We start from the raw sequence: 18,981 nt of genomic DNA on the forward strand, positions 1-18,981 counted from the left end.
CATTGATTTTGCAATAAACAGCTGCGATTGACTAACACGTTGCTATCAGGCTGTACAAAATGTCTGTTTTGGAGCCATAATAGCTTCGACCCTTCCTTTGATGTTGTCCATACTACTTTTTCATCATTGATTCTAGATGGATTAACCCTTTTCCCAATAAATAAAATAAATTTAAAATAAAACAAAATAATTCTTAAATAAATAAAATGATTATAAAAAAAAAAAATATTTTTTTGGGAAGTGATAACCTTTGTAGATAAATATTTATACCAATTTACATTCATTCGTCATTTAATCAATACCTTAAAATTGATCGAAGCAAACCAAAAACAAAGGAGTCAAAACTATGATTCCAATGGCTGATAAAATGTCCTATTCTGCAAACTGCGATTCCAATGGCTGATAAAATGTCCTATTCTGCAAACTGCGATTCCAATGGCCGATAAAAATGTCTTCTTGTGCAAACTGCGATTCCAATGACTGATAAAATATCTTATTCTGCAAACCAATTTCTTGTATTTTCCCCCATCTGGCCGGCCCTTTAACAAAGGAAGAGCAATGCCAAACTCCTAAAAACCCTAGCATTGATTCTCTCTCCTCATCACCATGGCGATGCCATTTGGGATCGGCGCCTCTTGGACAACGGTCACAGACACAGATCACATGCTCAGAGCGGCAGCCATTGCAGACAAATCGGCAGTCACAACTGCACCGCACCCGAATTCCGGCTGCGTAATAGCACGGGGCCCTAAAATCATATCTGAAGCTTTTCTGCGCGCCCGAGGGGAAAAGAGCGCGGAAATACAGGCCGTGGAGAAGGCCCGAGGGTTAGCCAGGGGAGCAACGGCCTACTTGAATTTGGAGCCATTTGCAGACGACGCCATGAGAGCGTTGCTCGAGGCAGGGCTCTCGAGAATAGTGATAGGATTGGAAAATCCAGTGGAAAACCTAAAAGGAAAAGCCCTAGAGAGCTTCAAAAGCGCCGGATTGAATGTTCAGGTGCTGGGTACGGGATCCGGGGCGGATAATAGGTATATAAAAGAGGCCGTTGAAGCGTGCCGAAATGTGAACGCACCGTTGCTCCACACCGTTGCTCATGGGATCCCGTTGTCGGTGCTGCTGACGGCGGAGGGTGGTCACATGGGTGCGGAGCGGTTGGCAGAGTTGCGGTGTCGGTGTAATGGTGTTGTGCTTTGGGGGAACGGTGCGCTGCGGGTTGCGTATGACTTGATGGTGGGTCAAATGCGAATTGGGCACTTGCCTGTGCGGATCGTGGTTTTAAAGGAGTTGGATTTTGTGGAGGATGATTCGTGGCTATGGGACGTGTCTGTGTGTCGGACGATCGTTGCTACTTGTCGAGGCTCGCGAGCGGAGTTTCGGAAGAGGTTGGGCTCTAGAGGCGTGGAGGTGGTGGAGTTGGAGGAGCTCACCCCTAGAGCTCTCATGGAGTATTGTTATCGGCAACTTGGTTTTATGTCTGTGCTTTGGGAATGTGGTGGGGAGTTTGCTGCATCAGCAATTTTGGGTGGGGTGATTCATGAGGTTCTTACACTTGGGGGAGAAAGAAAGCTCATTTCAACATTTCGGGAGGCGGGGGATGATGTGCTTCTCAATGCTAGGGACCATTCTTAAAGGTCGGGTTTAAATAACACATTCTAAGCTTTCATTTGTTTATGTGGTTCATTTGAAATTATACTCGATTCGCTAATAGGATCGTATCTACTAGTGTGATTTAAGCCACACAAGGAAGTCTAAGCTTAGAGTATGTTGTTTAAGGTCAACTATCCTTCGACAAGGGTCTATTCATCCTCCTGTATGTAATAGTAGCATTTATATTTTAAGGAAGTGCAATAGTTATGTTAGGATATTGGTGGGTTGATTCATGAGGTTGTTATGCTTGGTGGGGAAAGAAAGCTCATTTCAACGTTCTATGAGGTTGGGGAAGATGTGCCTCTTGTTGTCAGGGACCATCGCTCCACAAGGGCACATTCACCATCCTCTATCTAATTGTAGCATTTGTGTTATAAGTAAGTGCAATGGTTATGTTAAATAGGAAGTTTAGGTTAAGTATTTTGTTAATGTGTAAATGGGGGAATAAAATAGGAAATATTTTATTTTATGTATAAATTATATTGTTTAGAGTATCATATATAAGTAGATGTATTCAATGTATAGTAGCAATTTTTTGGAGATAATTGAAGTGGAGGAATAAAATAGGAAAAATGATATTTTATGTAGAAATTCTATCATTTTAGAACATCATATATTAGTAGATGTATTCAACGTACAATTTCATTGTTTAATACATATTTGTATTTGTTTTGGGAAGAATCTTTGGAAATAATTTAAGTGGAGGACTCAAATAAGAAATATATTATTGTAAATATCAATTCTACCAGTTTAGAATATCATATACAAGTAGATGTATTCAGTGTATAGTAACGTTTTAAGTAGATGGATAGAATGTATAGTAACATTTTTTAATATATGTATAATTTGTTTTGGGAAGAATCTTTAGAAATAATTTATGATTACTTTTTAGTTTTTCTGACATTAATTTGTTTTTTCTCTATTGTTGATCTTTTTTGCTATTGTAGTGACATTTTTTAAAGTATATGTACTTTGTTTTGGGAAGAATCTTTGAAAATAATTTAAGTTTAGTTTTTAGTTCCTCTAACATCAATTTGTTTTTTTCTATGTTATGTTGATCTTTTACTATCGGGGTCCATTGGATTTATGAGCATACTTTAACATGTAGCTTGTATCAACATTTTTGTTAATATAAATGTTGATACAAATTAAATCCAAAATCAAGTTACTTAACAAACATTTATAGGTCCTACAAAATAAACAAAAGCACACTAACTATTTCCCATTTTAATCTAATGTTGTACTTAATGTAATAGTTTCTATAAAGAAACCCAATAATAAAAAATTAAATCACAAAATATTGTTGAACCAATTATATATATCAAATGCTAATAATTAACCATATTTAACACTAGACTAATAAATTCTACAATTCTACAAAGTAAGCTCTCCATTTTTTTTTTCTTAGCTAACTCATACTTTGGTTCAATATTGGATATCAATTTGACTTGACTTTAAGCATTATGTATGTTAGAAGGTCTTTTGCAATTCCCACAATGAATATATTCATTTATTATTGTAAATCCAATTATTAGTAAGACATTATCTATGTAATAAAGTCTCTTACAATTCTCACAATGACTATACTTGTTTATTATTGTAAAGCTAATCATTAGCATGACATTTCGGGAGGTGGGGGATGATGTGCTTCTCAATGCTAGGGACCATTCTTAAAGGTTGGGTTTAAATAATACATTCTAAGCTTTCATTTGTTTATGTGCTTCATCTGAAATTATACTTGATCTCTAATAGGATCCATCTACTAGTGTGATTTAAGCCACACAAGGAAGTCAAAGCTTAGAGTATGTTGTTTAAGGCCAACTAACCTTCAACAAAGGTCCATTCATCCTCCTCTATATAAGAGTAGCATTTATATTTTAAGGAAGTGCAATAGTTATTTCAGGATGTTAGTGGGTTGATTCATGAGCTTGTTATGCTTGGTGGGAAAAGAAAGCTCATTTCAACGTTCTAGGAAGTTGGGGAAGATGTGCTTCTCATTGTCAAGGACCATCTTTTGACAAGGGCACATTCATCATCCTCTATCTAATTCTAGGATTTGTGTTTTAAAGAAATGCAATGGTTATGTTAGATAGGAAGTTTAGGTTAAGTATTATGTTAATGTATAAATGGGGGAATATAATAGGAAATGTGTTATTTTATGTATAAATTCTATTGTTTTACAATATTATATATAAGTAGATGTATTCAATGTATAATAGAATTTTCTGATATGTATGTATATGTTTTAGGAAGAATCTTTGGAGATGATTTAAGTGGAGGAATAAAATAGAAAATATAATATTTTATGTATTAATTCTATCATTTTAGGATATCATATATAAGTAGATGTATTCAATGTACACTTTCATATTTTAATTCATATTTGTATTTGTTTTGGGAAGAATCTTTGGAAATAATTTAAGTGGAGGACTAAAATAGGAAATATATTATTGTATATATAAACTCTATCAGTTTAGAATATCATATATCAGTAGATGTATTCAATGTATAGTAACGTTTTAAGTAGATGGATAGAATGTATAGTAACGTTTTTGAATATGTATATGTATTTGTTTTGGAAAAAATCTTTGAAAATAATTTATGATTAGTTTTTAGTTTGTCTAACATCAATTTATTTTTTCTATGTCTCGTTGATCTTTTTTGCTATTATAATAACATTTTTAAAAATATGTATTTTGTTTTGGGAAGAATCTTTGGAAATAATTTAAGATTAGTTTTTAGTTAGTCTAACATCAATTTGTTTTTTCTATATTATGTTGATCTTTTGCTATTTGGGTCCATTGGATTTATGAGCATGTTCTAACATGTAGCTTGTATCAACTTTTTTGTTAATAAAATTTACACCATATCAAGAATTAATTTTTAACAAACATCTACATGTCCTACAAAATAAACAAAAGCACACAAAAAGATTTCTTATCTTGATCTAATTTTGTACTTAATGTAATAGTTTCTATAAAGAAAGCCAACAATCAAAAATTAAATCACAAACTATTGATGAATCAATTATATATATCAAATACTAATATTTAACCATATTTAACACTAGATTTCAAAGTAAGCTCACATTCATTATAATTTTCTTAGCTAAATCTTATATTTTGATTATATATTGGATACCAATTTGACTTGACTTTAAGCATTATCTATGTAATAAGGTCTTTTACAATTCCCACAATGAATATACTTGTTTATTATTATAAATCTAATTATTAGCAAGAAAATATTTTTGTAATAAAGTCTCTTACAATTTTCACAATGAGATCTTAGCTAATTGCCATAATGTAAATCTAATTATTAGCATGGCACTATTGTCTATTACAAAATTATACATTGATAGGAAAAAAAATCTTGAAATGTTGATTTTTGAACCTTCTTTGATCATAAAGTCAAGAAATCAATATGGATAGTTTTGGCTTTGCATGTTTCATTTTTTTATACCTTAAAATAAGTACAACAAATATAATTTTGAAATCAAAATTTGATTATTTGAAAGACAATGAAACAGATGACATGCATGCTATTCTAGAACATAGTTTGCACATTTCAATAAAAAATCATAGGTGTGCTATTCACCTTGTTGAAACTTAATAGTTAATAGGTGGGTAAATAATTTACGTGTCTTTAAGAATTATTGAGCAAATGAAAGGGATACCCATGTGAAGGTGGAGACATTTGTAATTATTTTATTATTTGGTAAAGGCTTGAAAATATTATTATAATGAGACATTGATGAGGGTTACATAGTGGACTTGAAGGATCTTCCATTATTAGTGGATGTAAAATGTAATCCTGCATTTTATGGGGGACTCATTGGTAGTTAAAATCAAGAATAAGCATTAAAGATGTTTGTGGAGGAGTTACATTTTAATTTTTGAGTCCACTATTTTGAAGCAAATTGTGAAAATTCTTATCATGATATTTTGGAACTTCCTTGGATCCCATGGTATTGCATTTTGGAGGTTTTTAGGCTTTCTTAAGTCTATATATTGGGGGCTTGAGGTGGAGGCATTATGAATTATTTTCTACAAGCTATGTCACTACAATTTCTTTAGGATTGAAGTGCGTTTATGTCCCCTTTCTCTTGATAAAGCATCAAACTCTAAAAATGCATTATAACCATTAATACATGGTTGTGTTTTGGAGGCCGAGCATTTCTTGAAAGGGTTTTCCTAAGATACAAGTATGCCACTCTTATTCTTGCAGTTACTTTTTTTTTTCTTCCATTCATTTCTTTCTAATTCTTGCTTATATGTTATAATGATGCTGATATTTTTTAGATTAGTTTTTTATAATTTTCACCTTATTTTAAAATTAATGTGAAAAGGCTTGCATGTTTAATTGTTGAGCCTTTTTTTTGAGTTTAATTGCTAAGGAGCTTGTTGGCATTTTCCCTTACATTTTGTATTTAAGCTACGATGGTTCCATGGGTTGCATGTACTTGCATGCGATAGATCCATGGGAATTTGAGTTTTGGATACTCTTCCATTTTGAATTTTTAGTTTGACAAACTTGCGAGGACATATAGGAATGAATCAATTGATTATTATCCTTCCTTAAGTGAGATTTTTTATTAGATATAGTTTATTTCTCAAGAAACAACATGACACACATTGCTAAAATGGTGGAGAGGTTTAATGGAACCAACATTGGGGTTTGGATGCTCAAGGTAGAATATCATGGAGTTGGTTATGTGTTTGCATATTGTATGGTTGTGACCTAGTGTTCTTAATTAGGAATATGAGACTACCCTTTGGCATAGTGACTATGTTCCTTTTTTTGTGCCCATTCACAATAGAAATATGTTAATGTTGGATCATGCTTGGTTTTGGGTCTTTGGTTACATGAGTAAATACTAATTGTTTTGATTACCATCTTGAGTGCTTATGTTGGGTCTATAGCTGAAGTCTCTAGTTATGTGAAAGCACAAGATGATTAGCCCATGTTTTGCATGTAGTTTGTGAAGTTGACCTTTTGATTACCTAGAAGCTCTTGACAACTTAATTCCTCTATTTTGTATTTGGTGAAGGTTGTGAAATTAATATTTTTATGGAATGGAATTTTTGGACAACCCTCTAATCCTTTTGAATTTTTCTACTTCCATGTTGTCGATTCTTGTTGTTTGGATATACAGGTTTTGTAATTTTTTAATAAAAAAACTATGGTTATGCGTATTTGTGATATTATGTTATTTCAATTTATAGATTTGGTAGTTTTTATATTTTAGCATTTCTATACATTTAAGAAATTTAGAGTTTACATGTATGGTTTTGTAGGATTTGTATATTAATTAAAATATGTGGTATTATATATTTATGAAGCAACTATATTATTTAGATTACAAATTTCAAAGGTATTCTAGATGAAGACTCTTATTAATTTTCATGCATGGTTTGAATAAGTCTTTTGTTGCTTTCTTGGTTGCAAAAGTGTTTGTATGTGATTCATTACTTCAAATTTTCATGATGATGCTTGTTTAGTTCCTAAATTGTGATAGATCTATTGTGGATTTGTGATATGTTGAGTTTGAGTTTTTCTTTAGCATTGGTATCATGAAGAATCTACATCTTGTCTATAGTGTAGAAAAATAGGTGTAACTAAATAATGAGATATGTTGAACTTTAGTGCTAGAATGTTTTTAACAATGATATAGCATAATGAATATATGAACAACTGTAAAGAAAATGCAAACCATAATAATTATATTTACATGAAGAAACCCTTGGAGGAAAAAGAAAATCACACCTAGAGGAACCCAAGCTTGTGTAATCCTTGACTAGCGAGATAACAATATAACTCACCCCTTTTAATTTTAGCACTCTTTTTGAATATTCAATATACAAAGCAACCTATGTGATCTCCTACTACAAGTTTCAACTATACAAGAATTATAAAGTGATGTAGGAGTGTCTTGGAAGACCTCAGGCCAAACCTAATGTTAGAAGCTTGTGAGATCTTTCCAAGCCTTGTAGAGCCCATGGAGTGTGTCACAGGGTAGAGATAGCACTGAATAACATTAAGATACATTTGCACCTATCCACGCCAAGTTTTAGATCTCCTTCAAGCACTCAAAGATATTACACATGTTACACCAACAATTGGACTTGGGAAGCTAAAAAAAACACTTCTAGGTGTTGGGATTAGATATTTAAGCACTTTAGGATTCATGAGAGATCATCATCAATAGCTAGGGATTAGTTAGGAGGCAATAGCTAGGAGAAGGTAGATCTAAAAGATTTTTGTTTAGTATTTTTCTATGTAATAAGCCCATGGCAGCCTATGCGCCAACATGTGGGGCTAATGGGCCAATGTAGTCAGTTGTGAGGGCATGTGAGCATGTAATATTTCCACATTCATTAATAAAATTTTATGTTCTTGTTTGCATTCAATTCCCAGTTGTGTTTTGTGTGTGATTGGGGCTACAAGGCTGGATAGTCCATGTTGGACCCTCCAACCTTTACTGCATCAAGTGGTATCAAAGGTGGAGGTGTGTGTTCCAAAAGATCTTTGGTGTGGATAAATCGCTAACTGGAGGTAGGCTACAGGTGTTGCCAACTAATTGTCAAAGTGAGGTTGTTGCAACCCTAAGACAGATCACCAAATTGAGGCATTCACACCTAGCTCAAAGGGAAAGATGTTGCAAACAAAGATGCTAGTAATGGCCATTGTCACCAGAAGAGTAGAGGAAATTATGGACATGATGAGAGCTATGAAGAACCAATTGGACGTCGTGGAAGTTGACTAGAGGAAGGGTATAAACCCAAGAGCGGAAGAGGAGAGTGATGATAAGGAGTCAAGGGTGCAAGAGTAGGATGAAGAAAGCTAGGAAGAAGAGGAGTTGGACTAGATCAAGATGATGAGGGCAATCGCTAGGATTGGAAAAGAGGCCATGGATCGAGATCCCTAGTTATGCTAGAAGCTTGAACCTGGATGTGCTGATTGTTTGGATTAATGAGATGGAAGAGTAGTTTGAGTTTGAGGAAATTGAAGATTCAGAGTGAGTGAGGTTTGCCTAAACCAAGTTGAAGGAACATGTTGTCATCTAGTGGAAGGAAGTGCAGTTGGATAAGAACCAAAGAGGGAATGAATGAATCATGAAATGGGATAGGATGGTGATGAAATTCAAGGGCCAATTCATACCCATGGACTATGAGTTAGAATTTCTGAAGAAGCTTCAAAATTTACGACAAAAAGGGAAGATAGTGAAGGAATACATTGGAGAGTTCCACAAGATGATCATTAGGACTAGATATAGTGAATCTAGAAGGGAGAAGGTTGTGTGATAGGTTAATGGCCTTAGAACCAATATTCATGAGGAATTTAGCGTGGTTCAAATGACTACCATGGAGGAAGCCTAACAATTCACACTAAAGGTCGAATAAAAACTAGCTAAGAGGGCAAAGTGGGTGCTAGAGAATATGAATTAGAGAGATTAAAAAAGATGGACACAATGCATTGAGGAAAGTCCTTAGAGTGAGAAAAGTAGGGGAAGGAACCCCTTCTGGAGGGAGGAGAAAAGACTTAGGGAAAGCTCATACTGCGACTAGAGGGAAAGAGGAGGTTATTGCTAAGAGGAGGGCTACTAGAGGAATGAAAGGAGACCTTAACAGGGACCATTTTGGGGAGCCTATTTTAAGTGCAAAGAAGCTGGGCATCACGCCTTTGAATACTATTAGGAAAGTGCCAGGAAGCTGAGATACTCCGGGGCTAGAAATGCCTATGCCAAGGAGGAAAGGGACAAATCATCCAGGTCTACAAAACATCCAGAAAGGGGTGAATCATTAGTCATGAGGAGGAACCTATTGTAGAAGGAGGTCAAAGATGAACCAACATAGAGGAGAAGCCTATTTCAAACCAAGTGCAAGTCAGGAGGCAAGTGTTGTAAGGTTATCATCAACAGTGGCAATACAAATAATATGGTCCCCAAGGATGAACCTAAAGAGGATTAAGCACCCAAACCCATACTAGATCGCTTGAATACAAGAAGACCATAAAATCTAGGTAAGTGAACAATGCCTGGTCAGTTTTCACATTAGTTTGTATAAGGACAAAGTATTGTGTGATATCATGTCAATGGATGCCTATCATTTGTTGCTTGGGAGACCTTGGTAGTTTGATAGGAGGGCCATACATGATGGAAGGAAGAATAATTACACCATAACTAAGAACGAGATGAAGTATATCTTGATTCCATTGGAAGAAGAATAGAAGGAGGTAGTGTGTGGTAGTGTGAAGATCTGATTGGTAGATGGAAGGAAGTTCTTGGATGGATTAAAGCATGAGAACACCTATTTCACACTCATTCTAAGGGAATGCAGCAACATGGATGCCAAAAATAGTTGGACAAGGGGAATTGAGGTACCACAAAGAGAGGTTGCAGAGTTGCTCGAAGAATACCGAGACATTGTGTCATGAAATATTTCAGAAGGATGGCCACTGTTTTAGAGTATCAACCATCACATAAACCTTATACCAAGAGAATTTTTTCATAACAAAGCAATGCATTGGATGACACTAGTAGGGAATGTGGAGTTGAGAAAAAAGTATATGAGCTACCGAAGAAGGGATTGATCCATGAGAGCTTGAGCCCATATGTAGTACCTGTTGTCTTAGCACCAAAGAAGGATGGAGAATGGAGGATGTGTAATTGTATGCCGAAAATGTGGCATCAGCTTGCAAGAGGGGAAAACATCTCAAACATACTAATGAAACATTATGTTAGAGGTTAGAAATCAAAATTCAAAACCAAGAAGTTAGCTTGACAAAATAAACTCTAAGTATGTCCAATGTTCCTCTATCTCTAAAGATCCTTAAGATTCAAGGTGGCCCTCACTTGGAAGAGCACTTGATCTCTTAGATGACAACCTAGAGAATGAGATTTTATGAGAATGATTCTAGGATCAAAATGGATGCAACTAAGATCCTAGTGAAATGCTAAGATGAGATGATGAAGATGAAATGAAAAACTAGATGATTAAGATGCTAGATGAGTTCCAAATTGAAAGTTAAGATAATGCTAGATGAGTTAATTAAGCTATGTGAGTATGTAATGCTAGAAAAGATGTGGAATTAAGCAAAAAGATGAGCTAATAATGAATCTAAATTCTATGAGATGGATGCTTGATGCTAATGCTTGGTGATTGAAGATGACTTATGAGCTCCTTTGATAACCTACAAAAGACTATAATTTTGATACACAAGATTCAGATTCTTGAATTGAAGAAATGAGTTCTATTTATAGGCAAAATAGAGAAATGGATGGTTGAGATTGAGCAATCTCAACAAGGGCTAGGATTGAAAGTTATCAATCCATGGGAGAGATTCAATCCAATCCCAAGTTGACAAATGTCACCTTGAGATGGCTTGAGAGGATGCTAAGCAAGCATTAGATGATAAGCAAGCAATTTAGGGATAACCTCAAGGAGTGACATCATTGGATAACGTCATTAACCAGGGAGGCATGCTATTACCCAAGAGGTAAACTCTTGTGCAACATGGAAAAATGGTTAAAGGGACAACCATCATGGCTAAGGGGTGTGGGCTTGTAAGAGGCATTAAATGCCTTTTGAAGACTTTGGAGGCTAACTTTCTCCAAGAGGAAAAGCAATAGTGGTTTATGTAAGAGCATTACATGTTTGGGAAGACTCGACAATTTAACTTGTTGAAATAGATAAAGTCTTAAATGCATTTTGAAGACTTTCTTCCAAATTTGTAGAAGTGACTCCCCCAAATTTAGGGAAAGGACATGATTAGGAGATTAGACATGATTAAGATGGGATTAGGAGGTTTCTAGAAGGATGATTATGGAGGCAAGTGGGAGATGTAGGAGAATGCAAGTGGGTGAGGGAAAATAGGTATTTTTAGTTAAATTAAAATGATTTAATTTAGCCAAAAGGGATGCAACTTGCATTTGTAGGATTTTGCAAGTGGGAGGATTTACAAATAAATTTTGATTTATTTAAATGCAAAAGGGGATTTTAATTAAATGTAGATTTAATTAAAATGGGAAAGGGGATAAATGGAGATTTTTAATTAAATGTGAACTTAATTAAATGGCTTAGATAGAAGAAGGGGTTTTAATGAAATCTTTAATTTGATTAAAAGATCAATAGGAATATTAATTAAATCTTAATTTAATTAATTGGAAGAACTAGGGATAATTAAATGAATAAAATTCACTTAATTCATTGTGCAACTTTTAGGTGTCTACATTTTGCCCCTCTTTGAGTCAACGTGTGACCACATGTTGATTCAAAGAAAAACGTTTCATTTGTCATCAAAATTTTCCCATATGATGTTGTCGCCAAAATTGTCGATATGATTCCCTGGAAATGAAAAATTTATTTGGATATGGAATGATGATATGCAGTTGATCGGTCGATATGAGACTGATGATGGTGTCAATTTGATATGAATCCGATATGGAAATTCGATATGATAATGTCGATATGCCCCCTTGGGTGATAAATTGAGAAAAAAATACATTTTTCGAGGGAACAACATGAAGCACGACGATTTTTGAATTTTTAGTTTTTCGATTTTTATAAAAAAAATTTGATTTTTTGGAATTTAAAAATAATAATAATTTTTTGGATTTTTAAAATTTATCACCCGATAGAGTTTATCAAAAATGATATGTAAAAATGGGGTTAGGACTATGTGGGGATAACGTGTACATTCCCCACACGTCCACCGAGGCATCACAACTGCCTGCATTAGCATGGGCTATAAAAGCCTGGAAGGGCCCATTTCCGCCTCATTGTTGCTCTTGTCAGTTGAGAATTGGAGCTCTAGAGTGGAGAGGAGAAATGGCACCCCCCTACCATCTTCATTCATTTGAGCGAGTTCGGCGATTTCAGAGGCCACTGGAGTACAACCCACTGGTGAGTTCAATTTTCTAACCCTTCTTGTGAATGTTCGAGTTAGATTTTGCTAGTTTTTGCAAGATTTTTGAATTTTTCTAGGGATTTTTCCACATTTTTTAATTTTGAATTTTTTAGCGCATTTGATTTTTCTTTTCGCGCATTCAAATTTTCTTTTCGCGCATATGATTAATGCCGCAACACATAAAATTAAATAGTTAGTGCATTTGATTAGTGTTTTAACGCATACGATAGATTAGATAGCGCATATGATGAAATGTTTGGTTCATTTGATTGTTTAAACAACGGATATGATTAATTAAATAACGCATTTGATGTAGTGCATTTAATTACTGTTTTTGCGCATATGAGACGACGAGCAATTTTTTGAATTTTGAGATATTTTTGACATGTGTAATTTTGATTTTTAGGTTTGTTATGAAGTTTTATACCTTGTCGATGTGTCAGTTGAATCTATTGCGTTGATTTTTGTTGTTAATTGATTGTTGATGTTTTCTAGTCGGTATGAGTCAATTTGATATGGGTCTGTTTGATATGATTCAAATTTTGGTATCGATCAAGTCAGTCAAAGTTGATATGTCTCAAGGTCGATATGGGTCTTTTGTCGATATGGATTTGTTTTCGATATGGGTCAATGTCATTATGGGTCCTGATTTCGATATGGGTCAAAGTTGATATGGTTCTTGGTTGGTATGAGTCAAATTTCGATATGGGTCCTAATTTGATATGGGTCTCTTGTTGATATGGAACTTGGTCGGTATGAGTCAAATTTCGATATGGGTCCTGATTTGATATGGGTCTCTTGTTGATATGGAACTTGTTTTCGATATGATACTTGGTCTTTTGATATAGGTCTTGATTTGGTTTTCGATATGGGACTGATTTGGTTTTCGATATGGGTCTGATTTGGTTTTTCGATATGGGACTTGTTGATTGATTCACAATATGAAGCTTGATTGATTGATATTAAACTTGATTTCGATGTGTTTCTTGATTGATTGAATGATCTTCGATAGGATACTTGTTTGATTGATATGAAACTTGATTTCGATGTGTTTCTATTTGTGATATGATGCTAGGTTCGATATGAGACTTGTTTGTGTTATGAGTCTTATTGATTGATTTGCGATATGATACTTGATTAGTTGATAGGATAGTCCTTATGTGATGTCGTGATTGTCGTCACTTGATAGATGCCTATGTTGTTGATTTGTTCATTTGTTGATTGCTTAGGATAGATAAAACTGATATAATACCTCTTTGTTGATATAGATCCAATGAGGTGTTCTCATGCTTCGGGAGAAATACTCAAAGACTTTTGTGATGAGAGATCGATTGACTGCCGATGATTTGGCAGTTATAGAGGCTTGCGGTCTCATTCATTTGTTGCACATGTTGCGTTATCAGAAGAATAGGGGTCTACTCACAGCGCTGGCTGAGAGGTGGCACAACGAGAACAACACCATTCATTTACCGACGAATGAGATTATAGTGACACTCGAGGACGTCTATCAGATTCTTCCGATTTCGATTATAGGAGAGATGGTCATGTATGATGTGGAGGAGGTTGGTGGGACAGATGCTCTGTAGGAGGTGTTCAGAGATCCTCATATTGCAGGTTACTTAGTGGCTTGGTAGGACATGGTAGATAGCTATTCTCCACTCCCTTCAGTATTGGTAGGCTTGATCGGTAGCTTCTTGATTCCTGACAGGAGGGCTCATGGTTTGTCAGTTGGATGGGGTTGAGTTCTATGATAGATGGTGCAATTGCACACATGATATGCTTGGGGTATATGTCTGCTTTCTCACCTATATCATGAGCTCCATCAGGTGATCTATGATGATGCGGCCAATTAGCTTTCGGGTGCACCCTTCTATAGATTTGGGCATGGGAGCATATAGCAATGACCCATCCGATTGGGGAGAGATTCAGATCAGCAGGGGCACCTTATGTGATGATGTACAGCCATGCCACTTCCCAACCGATGCTCGGGAAGTTGGAGTATTGGAGACGGGCCTTAGATGATATGGATACAGTGGTGTGTAGGCCATATCAACTGTGTGAGCCTTGGCTCGAGGATGGATTTGAGGTGCCCTATTTTTTTTGAGTAGGTTTCTTTTGGGTCACACCCCCTATGTGGTAGAGTAGTTCATTCTTCCTCGGGTATACCGACAGTTTGGTCATGTGTAGCTTATGTCGTAGGGGATGACTATGTATGCTAAGCTACACAAGAAGAGGATAGATTGGGGGTCGACACTAGATTTTTCCATAGCCCAGGTCGAGTTCTACTCCTTTCCTTTTTGTGTATGGAACATGTAGGTGGACATAGATGATGTGGGCATGACAGATGAGTATGCTCAGTATTTTATGACACACAGGTTCCCACGACTTACAGGGCCTGAAGAGCCTATTCCTGCACTTGAGAAGGTCAATGATGATGATGATTAGGGCTAGGTTGGAGGTTGTTGAGGTGGCGGGAGAGGACGAGGGAGAGGCAGGAGGGGTGGGAGAGGAGGTGGTGTGATTGGTCACGATCGAGGAGTAGGTGGTAGCGGGGGTGGAGGAGGAGATGAGGGAGGAGATGGGAGGGGTGGTGGGCGAGGTGTGAGGGGGAGAAGAGGGGGATGGAGGGAGCAATTGGGATGAGGAGGGCCAATGCATGCTGAGGATGTTGATGCGGTAGAGGATCAGGAGAGGTCAAGTGATGATGGATCTGAGGGGGAGACTGATGATTCTTCTGATGAGGAGACCGATTTTGAGGAGGTTGGTGGAGGAGGAGGGTTGATTGGATTAGGAAGGATGGAAGTTGATGAGAAGGAGGAGGAGGAGGGGGATGTTTAGCCACTTGCTCAACAAAGAAGGATTGATATGCCCCCTCCTGCCTCTCGACAGGTTGGTGCTCAGGATCCGTAGCCTTTGCAGCCACAGGGGGTACATATTAGAGTGCCTTTGCATCAGCAGCAGGCACAATTAGCTGGATTACATGCCTTTCTTCCGAGGATACAAGGTCAACTTACATAGGCCCAGGAACAAGTGACACAGCTACAAAGATAGGTGATCACGATGTCTTTAGAGGAGGACTCGACCAAAGTTGAGAGGGATAGTGCCATGGACGAGAGGGATAGTGCTCAATAGGGTTTGCAAGCGGCGCATGCACAGATTGCTCAGCTCACAGCTAAGCAAGATATTGAGAGGGATCGTCAGGGCCAAACAAAGGAGCTAGTGCAGACCCTATGTCAGGTCACCACATAGGGAGTGACAGGTGAGACTATCCAGAGTCTCATTTATTAGTCTTAGCGGGCCACCTATTACATGGATTTGTACTTTGTGATAGTATCGACAGCTCAGGGGGCTCCTAGCTATGCAACCTGTTCTCAGTGGGGTGGATCTCGCAGATATGGAGGCACTGAGGGGGTCATGGGACCTAGGAGGGATGCCCCTAGCAGCAACACAAGTGTAGGCAATTTGAGCTCTCGACCGACAGGTTCCGGAGGTAGTCACGATGATCTTGCCCCTTGACTATGATCACATATGTTGTATTTTTGATGTACTTTTATTGATATATACACACATCATTATATTTTGATGATCTCTCCACATGATACATTGTTGTACTTTGATCCCGTTGATATGATACTCATTGATGTTCTGATATGATGCTCTGATGATCTCATTGATTATTGATGTTCATTGATTTGATTGATACTAATGTTGCTTGATTTGATGGACATTGTTATTGATATGATATCCAGGGACTTTGGACATTTTATTGTTTCACTGATGATTGGCTCTGACTTGTATCATTGATTTTCCTTTGGATCAACATTTGGTCACACATATGCATGATGATATGATAGTAGATATGTTTATACATATTATGGATGCAACTACTTTGATTTAAATGAGCTATATGATGTGCCTTTGATCTATATGACTTTTGCTTGGATGATGATGCAGATGATGTGATGTGTGTGTTTTATATTTTTATGATCTATGGTGATTGCAATGTATGTCTAATGGATACTATATGTTTGGAAGGTGATATGCCTATGACGGTTGGATTTGATAATTGCAGATGCTTATGATTGTGCAAATGTTTCTAACATGTTTTTGAGCTTTTATGTGTTTTGGATAATGCAATCTAGAATGCCAAATGTTCTTGATATGATATGCACTTATGCGATAATAATTTGAAACATGAAATGTATCTTGAAAATGAGATGTATGATGTGAGATGTATCTTGAAAATGAGATGTATGATATGAGATGTATCTTGAAAATAAGATATATGATGATAATGATATGATACTAATTCAAGATTAAAATGACAGTGATAATGATAATGATAGTGAGAATGCACCTACATGCATGATTAATATGGTGTGCAAACTAATGCATTTTTAAGATGACAATGATAATGCAAGATGATACTAATGCAAGAATGATATGCAACCTAATGCAAGATTTAAGATGATAATGAAATGATACCAATGCATTCTTATTCCCAAATGTTTCCATTTGTTTTGATCAAAGTGCCAGTGCTTCCTTTGTTTTCATCATCGGGCCTCGATTTGTTGAAAGTTGATACAAGCATCATGGTATAATTAAACCATAATGACCTGAGTATAACTTACATGGATTTTGATATTGCAAAATGACACAAGCGTTGAGGTATAATTGAACCAAGATGACTGGAGTGTTGCTTGCGTAGAATAGACAAGAGTTAACCTTTGTCCTATACAAATCCAAAATGTCTTTAGTGATATGTTTCATGATCATGCCGTAAGACAAATTGGTATAGTAGAAGGCTTCACTCTCAAACAGTAGACAAAGAAAACATCACATTCCTTCCTTACTTCTCTAGTCAATGAGACATCCTGGAGTCACTTGGGAGATATGATAGAAAAAAATAAACAACCATAAGTGAGCATGCATGCTATCTGAAATGTATTCTTGTCAAGTAAAACATCTTGAAAATAGATCTCTTGTTCAGTTCAAATCAGTTTTATTCCTTGATGTCTAGCCTCTTGTATCATTGTTGTCATTGTCAGTTGTTTTGATCCTTGTTGTCTTGCTATGTGTTTGGTCTGATGCCTAAAACCCTCAAGGCAAAATTCCCCCAACGAGGTCAGGATTGTGCCCCTTACCATTGATACAACTTCAATATGGATATTTACACTAATCACCAAGCCATGGTGGGATATGAGTTGGATAACTGATTCAGATAATCAAGGATAGTGACTACGCTAAGTATGTCTAGGATAATGTTGCATGTATAAGTGTTTTGGGATGGCTACGGGCTTAGATCAGATGGAGCCAAAGATATGATGTGAGTACTGATAGATAGAGGAGCTGATCTCTCACAAATGGTACCTATTGCCAGGTTTTCACCACCTGTTTTTATTGCACTTTTTGATCTTTTTTTTTTGTTTGTATTTTTCTTGATTTTTTGATTTTTTTGTGTCACAGGGTGCCTATTTGCCAGGTTTTCACCCTAGTGATGATTTTTGATACTTTTTTTCTTTTTTTTCTTTTTTCCTTGATCCGTGCATTGGATGACTCAAGTGTAGAATTTCTTCAGATGGATGCAGTTGGTTGGCTCGTCAAGCATGTCCCCTTTTCAAGTTGATAACTGATATGCTCTCGATTCATAAGCTAATATGATAACAAAGGGTCCCAACCAGTTAGGTTCAAATTTCCCTTTCTTTTCTCGATCTTGCTGATTCTGGGGATTTTCCTTTAGGACTAGGTCACCAATTTTGAAGGCTATTGGGATTACCTTATGGTTGTAGCTTCTACAAATTCTTTGCTGATATGCCTTGAGATGATCAAAGGCATGTTGGTGACATTCATCTAGCAGCTTGAGCTCTTGCAACCTATTGACTCGATATTCCTCATTTGGAATGAGGCCTTTTAATGACACCTAAAGTGATGGAATCTCTACCTCAATAGGTAGGATAGCTTCTGATCCATACACAAATGAGTATGGTGTAGCTCTTGTAGGTGTGTGGATACTCATTTTGTATGCCCAAAGTGCAGGATTAAGATGGGCATGGCAGTCTTTACCAACATCATTCACTTTTTTGAGGATTTTCAAGATTGTCTGTTTGAGGCCTCTTCTTGGCCATTCCCTTGTGGATAATAAGGTGGCAAAAAGTGAACTGGATATGGAATCACTCACAAAGCTCTTGTACATCCTAATTCTTGAAAGGTCTTTCATTATCTATGATAATGGAACTAGGAATATCATATCGATAGATGAGGTAATTCAAAATGAAGGAAGCTATCTATTTGTCGGTCACTATAGTCAATAGAACTGCCTCGATCCACTTGGTGAAGTATTTGGTGGTCATGATTTGATGAGGAAGGATGAATATTTTCCACTAGGTCGAGTCTCCATTGATAGAAAGGCCAAGATCTAGTGAA

General features: G+C 36.4%; 1 protein-coding gene across 1 annotated transcript; it reads left to right on the plus strand.

The window, feature by feature from the left end:
• Positions 1-606: 606 nt before the first annotated feature.
• On the plus strand, positions 607-1,632 carry LOC131054414 (riboflavin biosynthesis protein PYRR, chloroplastic). The gene has a single exon (XM_057988931.1). It carries the CDS (start codon positions 607-609, stop codon positions 1,630-1,632), a length of 1,026 nt encoding a protein of 341 aa, XP_057844914.1.
• The last annotated feature ends 17,349 nt before the right edge of the window (positions 1,633-18,981 follow it).

This window comes from Cryptomeria japonica, chromosome 2 (assembly GCF_030272615.1).
Source record: "Cryptomeria japonica chromosome 2, Sugi_1.0, whole genome shotgun sequence".
Lineage (NCBI taxonomy): Eukaryota > Viridiplantae > Streptophyta > Pinopsida > Cupressales > Cupressaceae > Cryptomeria > Cryptomeria japonica.